This window comes from Oncorhynchus kisutch, linkage group LG28, assembly GCF_002021735.2.
Source record: "Oncorhynchus kisutch isolate 150728-3 linkage group LG28, Okis_V2, whole genome shotgun sequence".
NCBI classification, from domain to species: Eukaryota; Metazoa; Chordata; class Actinopteri; order Salmoniformes; family Salmonidae; genus Oncorhynchus; species Oncorhynchus kisutch.
In genome coordinates this window covers 22,685,211-22,707,195 of record NC_034201.2, presented here as the reverse complement: position 1 = coordinate 22,707,195, position 21,985 = coordinate 22,685,211, and the positions used below count along the sequence as shown (strand labels likewise).

The window sequence follows — 21,985 nt, the reverse complement described above, 5'->3', positions numbered from 1 at the left end:
AGATAAACAATGGCAGTCAGTAAAAACTGGGGCAATCAGGTGATATATACAGATATGTTCAGTGACCCTACTGTAATCCTCTCCCAGTTCATCACTGATCTAACGGTGAATGTGTATGAAGGTGTGTGGGGGTGTGTAAGTGTGTGTCATCTACTCTATGTGTATAGAACGGTGGTGATGTGATGTTACAGGTGATTCATGAAAGTCTCTGGAGTTGTGAGCTCTCTTTCTCTATAATACTTTCTCTGTATTCGTACTTTACTTTGTAGTAGCAAGAACAGTACTGTTAACTAAAGTCTGCACAAGCACAGGTACACTACCGTTCAAAAGTTTCGGGTCCTTGCTTTTGAAAAGAAAAGCATCTGGGAAGTTGCCTAGAAGGCCAGCATCCCGGAGTCGCCTCTTCACTGTTGACGTTGAGACTGGTGTTTTGCGGGTACTATTTAATGAGGCTGCCAGTTGAGGACTTGTGAGGCGTCTGTTTCTCAAACTAGACACTCTAATGTACTTGTCCTCTTACTCAGTTGTGCACCGGGGCCTCCCACTCCTCTTTCTATTCTGGTTAGAGACAGTTTGCGCTGTTCTGTGAAGGGAGTAGTACACAGCGTTGTATGAGATCTTCAATTTCTTGGCAATTTCTTGAATGGAATAGCCTTCATTTCTCAGAACAAGAATAGACTAACGAGTTTCAGAAGGAAGTTCTTTGTTTCTGGCCATTTTGAGCCTGTAATCGAACCCACACATGCTGATGCTCCAGATACTCAACTAGTCTAACAAAGGCCAGTTTTATTGCTTCTTTAATCAAAACAACAGTTTTCAGCTGTGCTAACATAATTGCAAAAGGGTTTTATAATGATCAATTAGCCTTTTAAAATTATAAACTTGGATAAGCTAACACTACATGCCATTGGAACACAGGAGTGATGGTTGCTGATAATGGGCCTCTGTACCCCTATGTAGATATTCCATTAAAAATCAGCTGTTTCCAGCTACAATAGTCATTTACAACATTCACAATGTCTACACTGTATTTCTGATCAATTTGATGTTATTTTAATGGACAAAAAATGTGTTTTTCTTTCAAAAACAAGGACATTTCTAAGTGACCCCAAGTGACCCCAAACTTTTGAAAGGTAGTGTACATACATGGGGTCACTTAGAAATGTATTAGTTTTTGTGCCAGAGTGCCTCTGAGTGTGTCTCCAGGATGGAGGCCCCACCTGAGCTTGCTGTTGTTCCTGTTGTAGCTCATGTAGTGGCTGCAGCTGCTGAGGGTTGCTGGGGACTTGATGACCGACTCCAGGGAAGGACTCTTCCTCATAAGGCTGCTGGGCTTCAGCTCATCCCCAGAGCCCCCGTACTTATCTGGGAAACACAACATCAGGAAACAGGGAGGAAGGGAGACGTGGACAGTGAGAGAAAGCGCATATTTCACTGGAAGGCCATGGTCTCTTCCTCCCCCTGAAATCTCTCTGGCCCACAGAATACTACTGATCTGAACATAATAGAACAAGGCCAAATACCAAATTAGGTTATATTATGCAGTGGTATAGTTGGTGATTAAATTGTAGAACTACATAATGTGCTGTCCTTTTTGCTGTCATTTGGCAAAATAAACTCTAGCTTCTCAAAGTTCAATCCCCAAAAGGGAGATGAAAGAAAATGTTCACATATTCTCCAGTTTCTTTACTCAAGTAACATAATGCAGCTGTGGATCCAACTAAACATGCACTGTTTCAACTGAACAAAAAAACTAGGCTAATCAGAGTAGACATTTGAGTTTGAGTCATTGGCCAATCCTTGGTCAGAGCAATGAGTCATTCAAAGCTAATGTTCAGTCACAATGCACTTCATCAAAAAGATGGGACTGCTGTCTGCAGGATTAGTTAGATCTATACTCTGATACTGTTTCTACAGATGTAGGATCTTAATTTGATCACTCTTTTGTTGTTGAGAATGCTAACTGGTAGTGTATTCAAGGTTTAAAAAGGCTTATAAACTTTGTAACTTCCACTTTACATTTCAGACTTGATTTGCCCTAACTTAAAATGTATTGCAAAATTATAATACACATTTCCTGTTGCTGCAGGATTCTATTCCTGCTGTAGCAAACTGGCTCAAACTAAGATCCTACAGTACATCTGTACTTGCTTTCTCTACGGAGTGTGTCACTTACCTGGATGAGAGAAATCTCCATGGTTGATCCTTTTCTCCAGTGTCTTTGAGAGTGGTTTGATAGACGAATGCCTCTATCCAAAACAAAACAGACTTTTAACAGTCCAATTCATGTCCCAGACATACTTTACTTAAATGGCTTTATAAAGGTATTAAGTAGCTAGTTTATAAATGATGAATTATTAGTTTATAGATAATTTATAATTCAGTAACAAACTGTTATAACACATTGGTTGATATTGTAGTGCATACTGAAGAGTGCCTGTACTGTACCTGAATGGGGGAGACTGCAGCTGCAGGTGCTGTGCGGACGGGGATCCCACTTAGAAGGCTTCTAGGTGAGGAGTGTATCTGTACCGTGTGTCCAGGCCCAGGTCCATCTGCAATGCTCAACACATGAGTGTACAATAGCCAAGCCACGGGGTGGACTTTTAAGACACACATAACTGCACCACATATCACAAAATGCTTGAAGACATGGCTAAAGGTCAATCAGATTTGTGAACATGGTCCCTAGCTGTGTGTTGCATCTCTCCATGTTGTCTGTTTTCTGTAGCTTGTGAGGTGTGGAAACACTTTGTTGCTTTTATGAATTTTGTCTTGCTGCTTTTTGTTTTATGCTGCTCTGTCTGTATGCTACGTCTTGCTTGTCCTATGTTGCTCTGTCTGTATGCTACGTCTTGCTTGTCCTATGTTGCTATGTCTTGCTTGTTCTATGTTGCTATTGTCTATATTGTAATTGTTTTTAATAACCTGCCCAGGGACTGCAGTTGAAAATTAGCTGGCTAAAACCGGCACTTTTACTGAAATGTTGATTAATGTGCACTGTCCCTGTAAAAATAAAAATTAACTCAAACTCAAGTGGAAAGTGAATGAGGAAGTGATCAATTGATACAGTATTCCATGATTATGTCCCATGGACTCCTACGACTATCTTTTACACCGTGTTAAGCAAACAGACCTCCAAGGTTAGACTGTTTAAGTATGATGTTATTGGTAAGGGTTCCTTCTCTATCACTGCTGCTAAGCCAGGAATGTTTCCCCTCAACAGCCTGTCGGGCCAAAGGAATAGTCACAAAAGTGTAATCCCCCCACCCGGCACTCCAAGCAGGTGCAATCAAACGCTCAAAGAACTTTGAAATATTATTTTAACTCAGGTCTGCTGGTCTGTGTGGAGGAGTGAGAAGGAGGGATGCTCTGTGCTCACTCTGTACTGCTGTGTCAAAGGACTTGATGAGGGATTTGACGGTGGCTCCGGGCTCCGAGGGTAAGGAGGCAGCATTGCTGTTGGTGTTGATTGATAAGGAGGTGGGCGGTGTCTGGGTGGTCTGGGTCATAGAGATGCCACACCAGTGAGGACTGCCGTCTGATTCCGACAAACTCTCAGAGTCGCCACGCAACAACCTGAGAGAGACAAGGGGAAAGAGATGCTCACAGTACAATATGGCACAACACATACTGTAGCAGGTAGGAGCGCTGTTTTATTTAAGAGGATGGCAGATGTGTGTCTGGCTGTAGTCTATACCTTATCAGGGATTCTTATCATTACATTGGTTTACTAAGTGGTTTGTAAGCAAGCATTTCACTGTAAAGTCTACACCAGTTGTATTGGCCGCATGTGTTAAATAACATGACATTGTATTTTACTTGGGTGTTGTCGGAACAATGGTTTAGAGATTACTCGATGTTCTAAAGCAAGGTAATGATGATGTTCGCCCAGTGCATTGACTGTTCCATGTAATATTTGCTCAATAGATCAGAAGCATATTGTGTATGATTATGTACACGTTCCACATGTGAAAGTTTATGTCCTTATGGACATTAGACTGCAGATTATGAACAGAGAGAGCCTGAGGGAGTATTGTCACTGATGGATGGATATGGAAGGGCTGAGAAGAGAACTGAAGTAAGGAAACTGGTGAGGAGGAAGCAGAACTACTGTAATGTCAACCTCCCAAAGACAGTGGCTTCAAACAAATGCATGCAAACAAAGTCAAGACTAGAGTCATTTCATTTATTGACTTTCCAATGAACAAATACAAAATACTTTTAAACAGACAGACAAACACCTTATATTGACTATTTCTCTAGATAAATAGTATTGTATTTTTGATGTCACAGGTATTAAAACCAGAGTCCAAGTCTCAATAAGATTTCACCTAAAATAAAACATCAAACTGTTGCACATTCACTTGTTGAACTGTTGAGCATGGCTTTAAATCAAAGGCAGAGAAAAGGAAATCAACACAGTTAGCACCATATGTCTTACGATGAGGTGGCCTTTTTTGGCAATATCGATAGTACTCAAAGTTAAACTTAACCAGCACATCTATCTGTCTCTGGTCGAAAACAATGGCTTGTGTATGACTGCATCTACTGAATAGTCCTGTTACTAGGTAATAATAATCACTATAACCTGAGGTTTACAGGATGGCAGTTGGTCATTATACACTTCTAATAGGTGTCACGACGCCAGCATCACTTCAACGATCTGACGTCTACCCTGAAGCAGTCATCAGAAATGAGAGGCTTTTTATTTGACCTGATGGGGTTGCATTAGAAATACTTCAGAATGAGTGATAAAACCTTCACAATGCTTTTAGCTCCCTGAAGTTCAGAGTGGAATATTATGGCCTATAGAACTACAGGACATTTTGATGAGTTAGGCCAGTTCATAATGAGTTTTAGGCACGGCTGTAAATCTGAGGCAGAGGACTGTTTGAATTGGTCAGTGATCAGCAGTTGATTACCCTTATGGCTTAAATTCACAGTGTCCTTCCTGAGAGGACATTATTAGTGATAACGTGATAATGACCAGTGATAATGTAATAATATACTGTCTGTGGTTCAGTGTTGTTGTCTGTAGGCAGAACTCAAACTGGTGAGCTGGACTTCAACTGTAGCTCAGTGATTACACACACAACGTAGGACTACTGATCAGCGCAGGTTATTGATGGTTTGCCATTCTTGATATTCTGGTAAATAACGCCATCTAGAGATACATTATCACACCACATTATCTGATCCAGATTTTTAACACAAGGTGCAAATGAAATACCCAATGAAAATGTATGCTAAAATATTGTTTTCCCCTTCCAACTACAGTACATAACTGCATCTAAGTAGCCGTGAATACTCTCAAAGAATTGAAACTTAAAGTGAACTGATTGTTGATTATTACCATAAAAAAACGTCAATATCATCCAAGCACTTTTTGAAGTAACAGATATTCCAAATGGTCAGTTATATGAAACGGATCATAATAATAACCACAGATGCACAACTTACTAGAACAATTATAAACCAAAAGACCAATAAAACCAACCAAAAATAACTTGACATTTTTTCTGTTTAGCTTTTTTAAGTTGCACTTGGCCTGAAACAAAGTAATGAAGCCTAACAGAAGAAAATAATCTGACTCATAATGATAACTGGCAGCGTACAGCTGGTAAACAGACTGTTTTGGCTTCAGTTTTTTTCAGAGAACTGAACAAAAATATGTCTCATTCTCATCATTTGTTTTCTTAACAAATCAGTGACTCTTCTTTAGCAACACATTGAGTAAGTGAAAATTCACCACTGAGGCAATTTAAGTGTCTAAAAGGCACAAAAGCAAATATGAATCAGTAACAGAAACCCCTCCTATCTTATCATCAGTCCCCTCTCTTGACCGACAGAGAGGAGAGATTCATCAACACAAATACATCTGAAAGCACTGCAAACAATACAGATAAAAAGGTGTACAGCATTTTAGAAAGATTTCACAACCAAATATGTGTTAATTTGGCAGCCAAGTGCTGTTTCACAATAGATTGGATTAACAGTAAACCACAGACTGACTCTGTCTGTCTGGTAAACCAACCTTGCTAATAAACCCATCAGAATTACATACCACATAACTGTTTTTATGGTAATACTGAATAAAGCAACTCTGTACAATAATACTGTCAGTCTGTCTTCAGAGGGTCCAGATGTGTTGTGGTTGGACTTTTCTACCGCCCCTCTACTGCAGTCTTGGTATCAAAACTGGCTCCAGCCCCAAGCCTGAAAAACAAGACCGAAACCAGAGACAACATGAGTTGAAATAAATAGAGAATATACCCTCTTAAAAAGCCATGTACTGGTCTACCTGTAATTAGTTTAAGACCCCAACTTGACATAGCACAGCCAGAGTGGTTTATTTCTCTAAAGTCACTATAGCAATAAAGGCTATTTCCTCTGTCTGTCCCTCTCTCCATGTGTCTCTTAGCTGGCTAATGAAATCAAATCTGTCTCTGCGATCAGTATACAATGCTATACAGACCAAATGTTGTTTAGTTAATAAAGCAGATGATAGCATGAGTACAAATCATGCCGTGTCATACTACTAGACAATTCTCCAGAGGAACCGAGAGACTAGATAAAGGATTGATTCAACAGAACAGCAGGCGGCGCCAAGTACCAAAATAACATTTTAGTAGCAGTTTTTTTGTTGTTGAAATTAAGCGAAGCAAACCCCAGCCCACTCAAATGAAAGGACACAGGCAGCTGATAGATAGTTTGTGCAGCTGCCAGCCAGTCAGACAGACAATCAGCAGGAAGCAGTAGGAAGCAGCAGGAAGCAGTAGGAAGGAAAATCAGCAGTTCTAGATCAGCAGTAGCATTCCCTCTAAAGGCATCATTCACTGAGCTGGCAGTGCAGTGGACTCACCTGGGCTTTCTATAAGGAGCCATGTCTGAGAGGGGGACATCCTTGAGAGAACGAACGATCTCAGGGAGGAGGGGAGCTTCTGGTCTGGTACGTCCCAAGTACGTACGGGGAAAGTAAAGTAAAATACCGCATTCTTCTTTACGTTCTAAATGACACATTTACATGTTTTATGTCAGGCCAGCTATATTAGAAACTAGCTGATGAGCTCTGTAATACTAACAATACTAGCCTAATTTGCCTCTCATCATACTGTCACTGCCACTGTCACTGCACACAAGACACAGGACCAATAGGCTGAGCTTTTCATCATCAGGTAGCCTAGTGTTTAGAGCGTTGGGCCAGTAACCGAAAGGTTGCTGGTTTGAATCCCTGAGGTGACAAGGTAAAAAATATGTCTTTCTGTCCCTGAGCAAGGCAGTTAAACCCAGTGTTCCCCGGGAGCCGAAGATGTGGATGTCGATTAAGGCAGCCCCCCGCACCTCTCTGATTCAGAGGGGTTGGGTTAAATGCAGAAGACACATTTCAGTTGAATGCATTCAGTTGTGAACTGACTAGATATACCCCTTTCTCTTTCCAATCACATCCCTGGCAGCACAGACCATGGTGTAGCCACATGAAACAAAACAGAGGAATGATGCTATGGCACCTAAAGTGTCTGTCTCATTTTATATTTTGAAGAGAACCGACTCAAACAGTTTAGTGCTGCTGTCAGTGCAGTCTGGGCAGCAGCATTTCTAGGCAGAGCTTAGGCCACTATATTAGTGCTACACTACGCCGATAAAACAGCTTGTCTCAGTGAAGTGCTAGGGTCCATTGCTAGTCCAGTGTGTTACAATCGGTGGTGGTGAGTGGTAGACAGACTGATAGAGCAGTCAGTGTATTTGCAGCAGGAACCAGATAGACAGACCAAGATAATGCATGAGAGGAGACTGACTGCTAATCCTCTATTAGCAAGGTTTGCCAAAGCCCAGGATTTGAAGCCCTCCAAAATCCCAGGATTTGAGGCTATTAAGATATTATTATTGGACTTAATGGCGAATCATATCCTAAATTGGCAGCTAGCGTCACCTCGTTTCTATGCATCCCCCACCCCAAAAATGCTGAACATCATAAGCTACCATGACATCAAATCAGAATTTTGGGGTAGCCTCTTAAAATATTTAAAAGGGAACCGATTAATGGCATATGGAAATACAAATGGTTCCTTCCAGCTCGGCTCGCTATAGCCTCCCACACTGCATGCTATATGAATCTGACTACTACATTGAACACTCACACCATCAGTGGGATATGGCAAGCCTTATAGTAGCTGCAGCTCCAGGACAGAGTGTGTTAGCTAGGATAGAGAGAGGCCCAGTGCTAAGAGGGAGCAAGAGGGGAAAGGCTAGGGGAAGGGAGAGGAGGTTGGATAGAAACAGAGGGAGTAGTAGGGGAGGTATACTGTAGGTCAGGGCTATTCAAATCTGGACCCTTTAGACCAATTACACTTCTGGGTTACATTCTTCCTATCTCATAAGGGGCAGATTTAGACCTGGAACATCAGATGAGTACATTCAGGTAGAAACAAAAACCAGAAGTGTTTCGGCCTTCCAGGACCGTAATTGAATAGTACTGCTGTAGGTACTAAACGCTCCCAGCCATACGGTACGTACCTGACTCCCTGCAGCTGCTCCAGGTCTGAGGAGAGCTTTGCGCTGCGACCCTGCTCCTCCTGTAACCTCCTCCTCAGAGAGCGGATCTCCTGCTGGGCCTCCACCTTGATGTCGTTGGCCACCACTACGGCTGTCTGGAGGTCTGCCTGGAACCGTCGCCACTCCTCCGTCTCATCCTGAACACAAACACACATAAATACACACACACACAAATGCACGGATGCACACACACACACACACACACACACACACACACACACACACACACACACACACACACACACACAGTATACCATATGAGGATTGTGATTCTCTTTGCATCATAGGAGTCACAAACCTTGACCATCTTGACCACCAGCAAACCACCTGAAAGTATATAACCACTAACAGTCAGATCACTCCTACCTTCATCTGCTTACTCAAGATCTTCAGCTGCCTCTCCACTTCAGCCTTCTGCTCCTCCAGCTTCTTGAGTTGGTCTGTAAAAAAATATAAATATATCATTACTTTGAGAACATCAACCACAGAATACTTCTGCGAAAGACACATATCATAAACGTAGCCATTGCTGCAACCATTTCTTAGTCTGATAAATACATTCGGTAAATCTAACCTCTTTTACCAGTGGAACTACAGGGATAATTTATATCCATTCAAAATGTCTTTCTCATTATATAGTATGGTTATTATGAGCCTGCTATCAGTTAAATCTGCATTGCTACAGTTGAAGTCGGAAGTTTGCATACACTTTGGTTGGAGTCATTAAAACTTGTTTTTTAACCACTCCACAAATTTCTTGTTAACAAACTATAGTTTTTGCAAGTTTGTTAGGACATCTACTTTGTGCATGACACAAGCCATTTTTCCAACAACTGTATCACAATTCCACTGGGTCAGAAGTGTACATAAACTAAGTTGACTGGTACAGCTTTAAACAGCTTGGAAAATTCCAGAAAATGATGTCATGGCTTTAGAAGCTTCTGATAGGCTAAGTGACATCATTTGAGTCAATTGTAGGTGTACCTGTGGATGTATTTCAAGGCCTACTTCAAGGCCTACCTTCAAACTCAGTGCCTCTTTGCTTGACATCATGGGAAAATCAAAATACCTCAGAAAAGAAATTGTAGACCTCCACAAGTCTGGCTCATCATTGGGAGCAATTTCCAAATGCATGAAGGTACCACGTTCATCTGTACAAACCATGGGACCACGCAGCCATCAGGAAGGAGACGCGTTCTGTCTCCTAGAGATGAACGTACTCTGGTGTAAAAAGTGCAAATCAATCCCAGAACAACAGCAAAGGATCTTGTGAAGATGTTGGAGGAAACAGGTATAAAAGTATCTATATCCACAGTAAAACAACTCCTATATCGACATAACCTGAAAGGCCGCTAAGCAAGGAAGAAGCTACGGCTCCAAAACCGTCATAAAAAAGCCAGACTACGGTTTGCAACTGCACATGGGGACAAAGATCGTACTTTTTTGAGAAATGTCCTCTCGTCTGATGAAACAAAAATAGAACTGTTTGGCCATAATGACCATCGTTATGTTTAGAAGAAAAAGGGGGAGGCTCCTAACTGACCTAAGACAGGGAATTTTTACTAGGATTAAATGTCAGGAATTCTGAAAAACTGAGTTTAAATGTATTTGGCTAAGGTGTATGTAAACTTCAGACTTCAACTTTATATTATCCATAACTCATACTTAATCCATGTGTCACAAGCCTCACCACTGACCAAATAAAAGGACTCAAACAATGCATACCGCTACACATATTTAGTCCAGGTGTTGGCTTAATCTGGGCCAGGGAAATCGTCCCTATGTGCTTAGGAGTGCTGTGCTCCTATAACAAGTAAAAGTTAGGATGGAGGAGGTAGAGTAGTACAGTAGTAGACTGATGATATATACACTAGTGAACATACTCTCTAGGTCCAGGATGGTCTGGTTGGTGTGGAGGTGGACAGCCCTCTGCTGCTCCACCTGGTCCTCCAGCTCAAATATGGTCTCCTTCAGGTCCTTGATCTGGCCGTCGGCCTGCCGACCCCCATTCTCTAGGGCACTGACCCGGCCACTCAGCTCCTCCTCCCGGCTCCCGGCTCGCTCTGCCACCTGCTGGCACTCAGCCTCCACCTGGGACATAGTAGGAGAACATCTGATTGGTTAGTCACATGTATAGCTGACATGATTGGTTAGTTGGTCCATCAAGGGGCTTCTCTCTACAAGTGTACTGTTTGCTGCCACCATGAGATGGCGCTGTGTCTGAAGTGACAGTGTACCCGCTTTCCAATGTCTGTACCTATTACCTCTATATTAAAGATGGAAGGAGAACACAAAAGGCCTTTACAAACATAAAGCAGGTGCATTTCTGAATGCAGAAATGTCAAACTTTTCTAAGCATGTTTGACAGAATAGGCCTATTGTATATATATTTTTTCATTCCAGAAGGTTTGCGATTGTATTAGACAGTTCATCTTAGCCTAATCACTAGATAATAAAGGGTTACTTAACCATTAACAGTTAATATCTAATCCACCAGACATTCTCAAGTCTGGGCATGTGTGCTTATCACTTAGACTAACTGACAGTGACACACCCATTACTGTAAGCAGAGCCTTAGATCTATCTACATATGACTCTGTGACTGTACCTGCTAATACGCCCTTCTAGTCTGACGTAGTAAAAAAAGATGATAAAAGCTGTTGGACATCAGCCCTGCCAGTGTCTACAGAGACTCATTGACACAATAGCCTAGCAGGATCTCCTCCAAAGCCATTTTGATAGCCTACCCTACACTACAGTGTAACTGGCTGCTGGGTAAACAGGTGATGATGACTCATTGATTTTACAGTTAAGTGTCTCAAGCCCTTGTCTCCTGCTGCAGCTAATAAACTTCCTGATACACTAGAAACAAATACTATTTTAACCCAAGACTGCCCTGACTGGATCACCCCAGTGTGGGCACTACTCGGCACAGAGTCCATTAGTGTGATGTTGTGATGTTGAAACCACTGCTCACTCAGGATTTCTGAACCTACAAGCAGATGAAAACAATTTCATTGAACATCAGCTCATATGCTAGAGAGTGGTGAGGGAAAGTCCTGAACTATCACAAACTTCTCTTCACTAGCAATACAATATTTCATTTAAACCATCATGGCAGACGAGGTATTGTGTATAACTGTAGTCTGATATCTCAGAGGTTAAATTGTTCTTTGGGACCTTCAATGCTGCAGACATGTTTTGGTGTCCTTCCCCAGATCTGTGCCTCAACACAATCCTGTTTCGGAGCTCTACGGACAGTTCTTTTGACGTCAACTGTAGGACCTTATATACACAGTGCCTTTCCAAATCATGTCCAATCAATTGAATCTACCACAGGTGGACTCCAATCAATATCTAGAAACATCTCAAGGATGATTAATAGAGAGAGGATGGCACTTGAGCTCAATTTCGAGTCTAATAGCAAAGGGTTTGAATTACTTATGTAAATAAGATATTTCTGTTCCTTATTTTCTTTAACATTTGCCAAAATTTCCCAAAAACTGTTTTCACTTTGCCATTATTGGGTATTGTGTGTAGATTGATGAGGAACATTTTTTACTTAATCCATTTTAGAATAAGGCTGTAACATATCAAAATGTGGAAAAAGGAAGGGGTCTGAATACTTTCCGAACACACTGTATATCCTCCAAACACCGGCTTCGAGGGCATTATCACTATTATACAACGGTTTACTAACATATTCATAGCCACAAGAGCATTAGTGAGGTCTGGCACTGATGTTGGACGATTAGGTTTGGCTCGCAGTCGGCGTTCTAATTCATCCCAAAGGTGATTGATTTGGTGAGGTCAGGGCCAGCCAAGTTCTTCCACACTGATCTGTATGAACCTCACTTTGTCCACGGGGGCATTTTCTTTTTTTGTTGTTGTTTTTTGTGTACTTTATACCCCTTTTTATCCAATTTCATGATATCCAATTGGTAGTTACAGTCTTGTCCCATCGCTGCAACTCCTGTGCGAACTCGGGAGAGGCGAATGTCGGGAGCCATGCGTCCTCCCACGGGGGCATTGTCATGCTGAAACAGGAATGGGCCTTCCCCAAACTGTTGCCACAAAGTTGGAAGCACAGAATTGTCTAGAATGTCATTGTATGCTAGTGTTAACATTTCCCTTCACCTAACCTAATTTAACAGCTATGTTTGGTCTTGTGGATGGGTGATGGGATTGCCCTGCTCTGTCTACCTTTTATATTCCTATGTGGCTCTGGGTTGTTAGCCTTTGAGATTGACAGTTGAATAGGCCGATTTAATTTGTAAATACTGAAACCTATTTGTTTTTCATTTGTTTGGTTTTGTCCTTATTCATCCTGTTGTTTATATCTTTGCTATTTAATTTTGTTTTTGTGTTTTCTCCCTATTGAACTTTACATATTTACAAAAAAATAAGAATATTTCCCTTCACTGGAACTAAGCGGCCAAGCCTGAACCATGAAAAACAGCCCCAGAACATTATTCTTCCTCCACCAAACTTTACAGTTGGCACTATGCATTGGGGCAGGTAGTGTTCTCCTGGCATCCGCCAATCCCAGATCCATCCGTCGGACTGCCAGATGGAGAAGTGTGATTCATCACTCCAGAGAATGCATTTTCACTGCTGCAGAGTCTGATGGCGGCAAGCTTTACACCACTACAGCCAGCGCTTGGCATAGCACATAGTGATCTTAGGCTTGTGTGCGGCTGCTCGGCCATGGAAACCCATTTCACGAAACTCCCGACTAACAAACAGTTCTTGTGCTGACGTTGCTTCCAGAGGCAGTTTGGAAATCGGTAGTGAGAGTTGCAACCGAGGACAGAATATTTTTATGTGATAGGCGCTTCAGGACACTCTGGTCCCGTTCTGTGAGCTTGTGTGGTCTACAATTTAGTGACTGAGAACGTTGTACGCTCCTAGACGTTTCCACTAGACGTTTCCACGTTCCCACCAATTTGACAAACTGACTTGTTGGAAAGGTGACATCCTATGACAGTGCCACGTTGAAAGTCACTGAGCTCTTCAGTAAGGCCATTCTACTGACAATGTTTGTCTCTGGAATGGCATGGCTGTGTGCTCGATTTTATACACCTGTCAGCAATGGGTGTGGCTGAAATAGCCAAATCCACTCATTTGAAGGGGTGTCCACATACTTTTGCATATATAGTATATAGTCCCGACACAAATCTAAGGTTGCTACCCAAGCTGGCTGGACGTTGGTTCTATCTGTTCGGATGCCAGAGATGCGACACAGTCGTTAAGTCTTTTTCCTCTGTACTAAACCCAGTCATTTGTTCTAAATATTCCATTGCCATACTGGCTGGCAAAATTCTTATCCCTTGCTTGCTAGCTAGCCAACTACGGCTAACTTCCAGTCATGTCAAACAGTGCAGCCAGAATAACAGCAAGGTAGCTGCGTTTGTGTTTGTTTAAGCTGTTTTCTAGTGACATTTATTTGGATACATCCATAATAACAAGCTAATGATGTGCATTTCACCTGGCATAGTAAATGTGCTCTCTGGTCAGGACATTGTTGTTCAGAGGAGCTAGCCAACAACACAGCTAATACAATCCCTTCAAACTGATGCTGGAAAGACTGTAAACTAGCTGCATTTTGTTTAGTTTTACCTGTTTTCTATTGACATTTCTTTGTATATATATCAATAAAAACGATGCCAGCTGATTCATGATTTAGACTGGCAGAGAAAAGTTGTACGCCTGTCTGTCTCGTCCCGACATGTTCATTACTATGGGACTGCTGGAGATCGAATTTCAATATTTAAACGAAGTTGCAAATGTTGGAAAGACAGACACCAAGGTTTATACAAATCTCTGCTGTTGAAAACCAAATGCTAGTTTTAAAAGAAATGGGAGATAATGTCTAGATGCTTTTTATAGTAGAGATCAAGTTTATAAATTGCCTTGCTAGGCTGACAAGACAGTGGATTTGCGCAGTGAGATGGAACAGAGTGAATAGGCATTTCAACATTATAGCTTTAGCCGGTGGTAACTTGTGGAATAGACAGCGGCTGGAATGCAGCATACAGTATATACAGTGCATTCAGACCCTTTGACTTTTTCCACATTTTGTTACGGCCTTATTCTAAAATGGATTTAAAAAAGAATCATTCTCATCACTCTACACACAAAACCCAATAATGACAAAGCAACATTTTTGCAACTGTATTACAAATTAAAAACAGAAATACCTTATTTACATAAGTATTCAGACCCTTTGATATGAGACTCAAAATTGAACTCAGGGGCATCCTGTTCCCATGATCATCCTTGAGATGTTTCTACATCTTGATTGGAGTCCACCTATGGTAAATTCAATTGATTGGACATGATTTGGAAATGCACACACCTGTCTATATAAGGTCCCACAGTTGACAGTGCATGTCAGAGCAAAAACCAAACCATGAGGTCGAAGGAATAATCTGCAGAGCTCCGAGACAAGATTGTGTCGAGGCACAAATCTGGGGAAGGGTACAAACACATTTCTGCAGCATTGAAGCTCCCCAAGAACACAGTGGCGTCCATCATTCTTAAATGGAAGAAGTTTGGAACCACCAAGACTCGTCCAAGAGTTGAACACTCTGCCAAACTGAGCAATCAGGGGAGAAGGGCCTTGGTCAGGGAGGTGACCATTAACCCGATGGTCATTCTGACAGCGCTCCAGAGTTCCTCTGTAGAGATGGGAGAACCTTCCAGAAGGAAAACCATCTCTGCAGCACTCCACCAATTTATGATAGAGTGGCCAGATGGAAGCCACTCCTTAGTAAAAGGCACGACAGCCTGCTTGGAGTTTGCCAAAAGGCACCTAGAGGACTCTCAGACCCTGAGAAACAAGATTCTCAGGTCTGATGAAACCTAGATTGAACTCTTTGGCCTGAATGCAAAGCATCACGTCTGGAGGGAACCTGGCACCATCTCTACGGTGAAGCATGGTGGTGGCAGCATCATGCTGTGGGGATGTTTTCAGCGGCAGGGACTGGAAGACTAATCAGGATTGAGGGAAAGATAAACGGAGAAAAGTACAGAGAGATCCTTGAGGAAAACCTGCTGCAGAGCGCTCAGGACCTCAGACTGGGGCGAAGGTTCACCTTCCAACAGGACAACAATCCTAAGCATAAAGTCAAGACAACGCAGGAGTGACTTCGGGACAAGTCTCTGAATGTCCTTGATTGGATCGGTCAGAGCCCGGACTCTCTCTGGAGAGATCCGAAAATAGCTGTGTAGCGACACTCCCCATCCAACCTGACAAGAGCTTTAGAGGATCTGCAGAGAAGAATGGGAGAAACTCCCCAAATACAGGTGTGCCAAGCTTGTAGTGTCATACCCAAGAAGACTCAAGGCTGTAATCGCTGCCAAAGTTGCTTCAACAAAGGGTCTGAATACTGACGTAAATGTGATATTTCAGTTTGACATTTTTTAAACCTATTTTTAAACCTATTTTTGCTTTGTCATTGTGGGGTATTGTGTGCAGATTGATGAGGGAAAAATACAATTGAATACATTTCAGAATAAGGCTGTAACGTAACAAAATGTGGAAAATGTCAAGGGGTCTGAATACTTTCCGAATGCAATGTACAGGTAACTGTCAAAATAATGGAAAAAAACTTGAGTAAATGAGTGATACAAAGTATATTGAAAGCAGTTGCTTCCACACAGCTGTATATCCTAAGTTCATGAAGCAATTAAAATCCCATCATGCTTAGGGTCATGTATAAAAATGCTGGGCAAGCCATTATTTTGGAAACCGTGGCTAGGATGATAATGCCCCCATCAACAGGGCACGAGTGGTTTGATGAGCATGAAAACTATGTAAACCATATGCCATGGTCACTCAGTCACCAGATCTCAACCCAATTGAACACTCAAATTCTGGAGCGGTGCCTGAGACAGCGTTTTCCACAACTATCAACAAAACAAAACACCAAATGAGGGAATTTCTCACGAAAGAATGGTGTTTCATCCCTCCAATAGAGCTCCAGAAACGTGTAGAATCTATGCCAAGGTGCATTGAAGCTGTTCTGGCTCGTGGTGGTACAAAACCCTATTAAGACACTATGTTGGTGTTTCCTTTATTTTGGCAGTTACCTGTACATACTGTAAAATAGTTGTCAGCCACTGGTCGATCGTGATCTCCAAGCCATTCCTAGTCGATCACCAAACATTTCTGTAAAAAACCCAGCGATAAAGACTTGTGATCCTAGTTTTTTCAACTTGTTTTGCGCTGTTGACGGTAGGTGCACTCGATCCAGAAGCCCTACCGCCAGGAAGCCAAAGTGTTCCCAGCAGGCCCAAAGAGCAAATCAAGTGCACTTACAGTATAGGCCTACCACTGGCCAATCAGATAGCCAAGATCCGTGTCTGCAGTTTCCTTGCGCCATAGACTGTAGAAATAGGCCTCGAATACACAGCAAAGTTGATAATGTGAGATTTCAAGACTTTAAAACCAAGACTAGAGAGAGACTCAAGAAATACAGCAAAGAGCTGATGTTTTTATGAGTAAATTCATGTTTAAGTTGTTATTCAGCACTGTCTTTGTTCAAAGGTTTTATAAGCCATAAAATGCACATTTGATAAGCTTGCGTTGTTATTATTTGTGGCTTGTGTCATTAAAAAAAATTATAATCTGAGTGGTAGATCTCGGCTTGCATTTTGACTCAGAAAGTGATCTTGACTCAGAAAAGGTTGGTGACCACTGCTGTAGAATAATAAATCACAAGATCCATAAATTACCGCCTACACTGAAGAAGGTAAAAGGACGATTGCCAGAGGATAAGTTGTAGCTTGGTATCCCACCCACCTTGGTGAGCAATAAAGTTTCTACTCTATTCTATTCTATATGGCTTGGTGTCCCACCCACCTTGGACAGCAGTCCCTGGGCGTGTTCAGTGTTGGTCTGGGCCTGTAGCAGCTCCTGCTGTAGCCCTGTTACCTCCCCCTCCAGTCTGTCTCTCTCAGCGTGGGCCACCTTCAGCAGCCTCTGCAGCTCTGTGCTGTCCCCAGCACTCTGCATGGCCTTCAGTTCCCCAACCTTCTGCCTCTCTATGTCCACCTGGGCTTTGAGCCGTCCGTTTTTCACCCTCAGGGCGTCCGCTGCCGCCTTGTGTTCCTCAGCCGCCCGTGTCATCTCACCCCCGGCCTCCTCCTCCCTCTCCACCCGGCACTGGAGGCCGTCCCTCTCTTCCCTGAGGGACCTCACCTGCCCCTGGGCCTCTTGGTGCTCCTGCTCCAGGGCCCTCAAGCTCCCTGTCAGCTGCTGCTGGATGTCCACCAGCTTTTCCCTCTCGAAGCGAGAGCTCTGCACCAGGTCAGTGTAGCGCTGCTCCAGCTCGGCTGCCCGGTCCTCGTCCCCGCTCGGGGCCTGGGCTGCCTCCTGCAGCCTCCCGGCCAGGGCCTCGTTCTTCTGGGCCAGTAGCTCCACCCTCTCCCTCTGCTGCTGCAGCGACGTCTGTAGGAGGCCCTTCTCCTGGGCCAAGCGCTCGTTCTCAGCCGTCAGCTCCTGGACCACCTGCTGCTGATCGGCCAGCTCCTGTAGTGTGGCCTGGAGCTCCTCTGCTGTGCTGTGCTGACTCTCCTCCATCTTCTGGATCTGCTCCGTCAGCCTCTCCACTGAGGGGTCGCGACCCTGACCCTTCCCCACACCTACAACCCCTACACCACCACAGCCCCCATCGCTGCTGCTCACTGAGTCAGACCGCGACGGGATCTTCTCAAACTCTGAGGAGTCTGGCGAGGGCGAGCCTTTGGTGATGTCACTGCTGGAGGAGACTGAGATTTTGAGTGGGCTGGGTATGGCTGTCTTGGCTGGGGGAGTGGTGTTGTTGTCTAAAGAGAGGCCATTGATGGAGGGCTTGGAGGGGCTGGTGGTGGTAGTGTTGTTGGATAGAGGAGAGGCAGGCGAGGACTCCAGGGAGAAAAGCTTCTCCTTCAGGACCTGGTTCTCCTCCCTCAGAGCCGCCAGCTCCCTCTGGAACTTCCCGTTCTTCTCCCTCAGCTCTCCAACCAGGGCCTGGGCGTCTATAGCCTGCTGGGATGGGCCTTGGCCCTGCTCGGGGGCACCCTCAGGTAGAGTGGAGGGGCTGTTGTGAGGCGAGGACGACGAGGCTTTCCCCCGGCAGCGCTGCAGCTCCATCCTCAGCTTGCTGATCTCAAACTCCTTCGCCTTGGCTTCAGCCAGCAGCTCCTTAATCTGGCACTCCAGGAAGCCTCTCTCCGAGCCCTCAGCGTCTATCCTGGGCTTTATGGTGGTGGAGCCGCGCTGGTGCTTGGTTGCTAGGGTGGCCAGGCTGGAGGTGCTGGAGCTGGGGACCATCTTCTTGTTCGTGGAGGTCCTCAACTGGTCCCTCAGCGACACGCGGTCTCTGGTCATGGTGGAGGGGATCTCCCTGGGGGCAGGGATTCCAGACTTCTTAGATCCTGATTGAACACCTGGAAAATAAAATCAAAACACACATTCAGTCTTCTGCTTTCTGTCTTCTTATTTTTTATGAAAATCCACTAGTAAAAGTGGTAATGCATTTGATTAATGCCTGTAATGTCCTCACGATTCAATAGAAACAATTTCACACTCAGATTGAGGCTCAGTGTGATGCAGTGTTAATATGATGCTGTGATTGTCATCATCAGAGGTCAATCATTCAACCCTATTCATAGATCCCTTTTTTTATTGTGATGGCTGGTTGGTAGACACTGTGTCTGCGTTACTGTGGACATTGAAACACAGGGCTTTCCATTGAAACACATTTCAGTGGATCCACAGGGCTTCTCTCTCTCTCTCTCTCTCTCTAAGAGCTTTTACTGATTCATCCCCTGCGTGAGCAGGACGCTGTCTGAAAGGCTTGTATTGTTTGTTTTGAAATAATCAGCAAACAGCAACACAGACACAGGGGGGTTCTTGTTACCAGGGATGACAATGGTCTGGGGCACGTGGAACATTCCAGCACAAAGCAGACCATCAGTGGACAGACACAAAGAGAGCGCTGTGTTGGTGACACTACACTGACTTCTATCAACCCCAGAGGGCACAGACTACTGCACAGCCTGGGCAAGAAGAGATAAAGTAGGCTACTGTATAACACCATAAACAACACACACACACACACACACAAAGAAACTTTCAAGATACACTGGCAAGTTGGCTCACATCCACACCTACAAACACACACACACTCACAAACAAAGAGTCTCGGCTCATTTGGAATGGAAATCCCACACCCCTCTGGGCTCTTAAAGCACTTCTCCATTGATGGCCACTTTGCAGGGTGTGCCTGCCAAGCCTCAGACAATCTCAGGGGCACAGCATGGATTAGCATTCTTAAAGTAGGGCTTTGTGGATAAAGAGTTACTGATGAGGCCGGAAACACAGAGAAACAGAAACATAACTTACTTTATCAGCACTCAAATATGCTTCTTCTATATAAAGCAAGGAGCTCAGAACTCAGTTTCTATTCAATATCTTTTTGATAATATAATCATAAATTAAAATGGCACATTTATATAGCAAGTATATATAGCAAGTATATAGCAAGGCCATTAGAATGCTTTCTTTTAATAATAACACTATCGTAAATTCTTATATTTGCGAAAAATCACAATAAAACGCCAAATAGTTCCGGTAAAACATTAAAAAGCTCTGAAAATACCAGGTCAGATTGGCTGGCACACAGAGTGACTGCAGATAGTATGGTTTGGCCTTCAGTCAAACTGTGCTTAAAAATATGTACCTAAATACTCAGCATGAGTGAGAGCAAGCAAAAGCCAGTCATTTAAATTCCCATTAATCACCTTCGCATTGGTTCTCAAGTGAACTTCAGTGAAATTCCCACTAGACTAGCCTGCCAAGATCCCAGGCTGCCATGAAAAATCTATAATCACTTACTTCTCTGTACATTTTACAGTGGATGCCTCCGTTACAGAAAAAATGAGGCCATACACTCCTAAATTATGTATTATCACATGGAAGATTTTAACACCTACTTGTATATGAACAAAGACAGTGATGAAATGAAAGGTTAAAAATGACTTTTCATAATGCATTACAGATTGACATTAAGATGTTTGGGGGTGCATGTACTTTATGTACAAACCGAAACAGACAGATAGAACATGACAAAGACAACATATACAGTAGGTCACACCTATAGGTCATATGGGACATATTCATGCAAATTCTCTTATTCTCATTACTTATAGGGGAAGAAAAGCAAAGGGAGAGAGAGAGAAAGAAATAAAGGGAGAGAGAAATAGAAGGAGAGAGAAATGAGAGAGAGGCGGATGTGTTTAAGCTCAATCCGTTTTCATTAAGATGACTAATGTTTGGAGTTGAAGTGAGATTCTGGGACATCTCCCATTCACAGCCCCCACATACATTAAAATGATCCTTCCCAGTCCAACTGAATAAAACCCATATGGACTGTATGAAATTACTTTCCTCGTTTAAGTAGTCACCTCCCTTTTACCATGACTTCACTACAGCTCGTCCCTGCGCACATAGCCATGACATAAATCTGTGTGCGAAACAAGCCAGCTAATACGTGAACAGTTCCAGTACACTATAATACAATACCGTGAAAGGGAGGCTGGCTGGAACAGTGACACTGGAACACAGACTGTCCAGACCTGGGTTCAAATAGTATTTGAAATTAGTTGTGCTTTATTGAGCTTCCCTGGCACTGTAGAGAAAACAAATACGAGTCTTTCAAATGTGGTCTGACTGTCCACATCTCATATAAAGATGCCTCACAATGGAACTCACTCTCTCTCAGGTTCATTGCATCAATAATTAATAATAATATAAAACAGTTAAATTCAAAAAAGTTATTATAATGGGTTAATAATAGAAATAACAACATTAAAATGGTAACTCTCTCTCTCTCAAATTCAAACTGCTTTATTGGCATGAAAATCATTGTGTCAATATTGCCAAAGCAATAATGTATACAATATACATTGTTATAAAATAATGAATAATAATATAAAATAGTGATATTAAAAAGGCACAGAAGAAAGGCCTATTTGACAGTCTGATAATTCAAACCATGCATTTTTTAATTGATCAACAGCCTTTTTCTCAACAAGTCTTCTTTCATGATATTCATAGATCACAAAGTTATCCTCAGTGATGATAGCCACCATGTTTTTCATAATTTAAAAGAAAGCACAAACAAGACAAGCTGTGAATGAATAGTCAAGAGAAACTGTTTAAATCCCTCAGTTGGGACAAACGCTTCCTGACTCTAAAGTTATCTGGGTCTGACTTGCCAAGCCTTTGATATACAATGACAACTCCCCATTTTAGAGGCTACTGAAACAGGGAAAGGGAGGGGGGTGGAGGGAGAAACAGATGAGAGAGAACGGCAGAGAGGGAGAGAGAGTGTAAGGTGGAGAGAGTGTAAAAGAGAGAGAGTGTAAGTGAGAGAGAGAG

At 43.0% G+C, this 21,985-nt stretch overlaps 1 protein-coding gene across 5 annotated transcripts in view; it reads right to left on the bottom strand.

Moving 5' to 3' along the window:
* The window catches only part of LOC109872642 (cytospin-B-like), a 171,800-nt gene that overhangs the window by 47,825 nt on the left and 101,990 nt on the right, over window positions 1–21,985 (bottom strand). For 3 of the 5 annotated variants that reach the window (XM_020463951.2, XM_020463950.2, XM_020463952.2), the window contains 8 exons: window positions 17,423–18,990; window positions 10,440–10,647; window positions 8,923–8,996; window positions 8,518–8,693; window positions 3,383–3,579; window positions 2,449–2,555; window positions 2,177–2,249; window positions 1,221–1,365 (listed from right to left, as the gene is read on the bottom strand). In XM_020463951.2, the coding sequence (XP_020319540.1) occupies window positions 1,221–1,365; window positions 2,177–2,249; window positions 2,449–2,555; window positions 3,383–3,579; window positions 8,518–8,693; window positions 8,923–8,996; window positions 10,440–10,647; window positions 17,423–18,990 (2,548 nt within the window). Of the gene's footprint in view, window positions 1–1,220; window positions 1,366–2,176; window positions 2,250–2,448; window positions 2,556–3,382; window positions 3,580–4,175; window positions 6,220–8,517; window positions 8,694–8,922; window positions 8,997–10,439; window positions 10,648–17,422; window positions 18,991–21,985 lie in introns of those variants that run through there. The other 2 variants (XM_020463953.2, XM_031807503.1) reach the window with 1 other exon arrangement.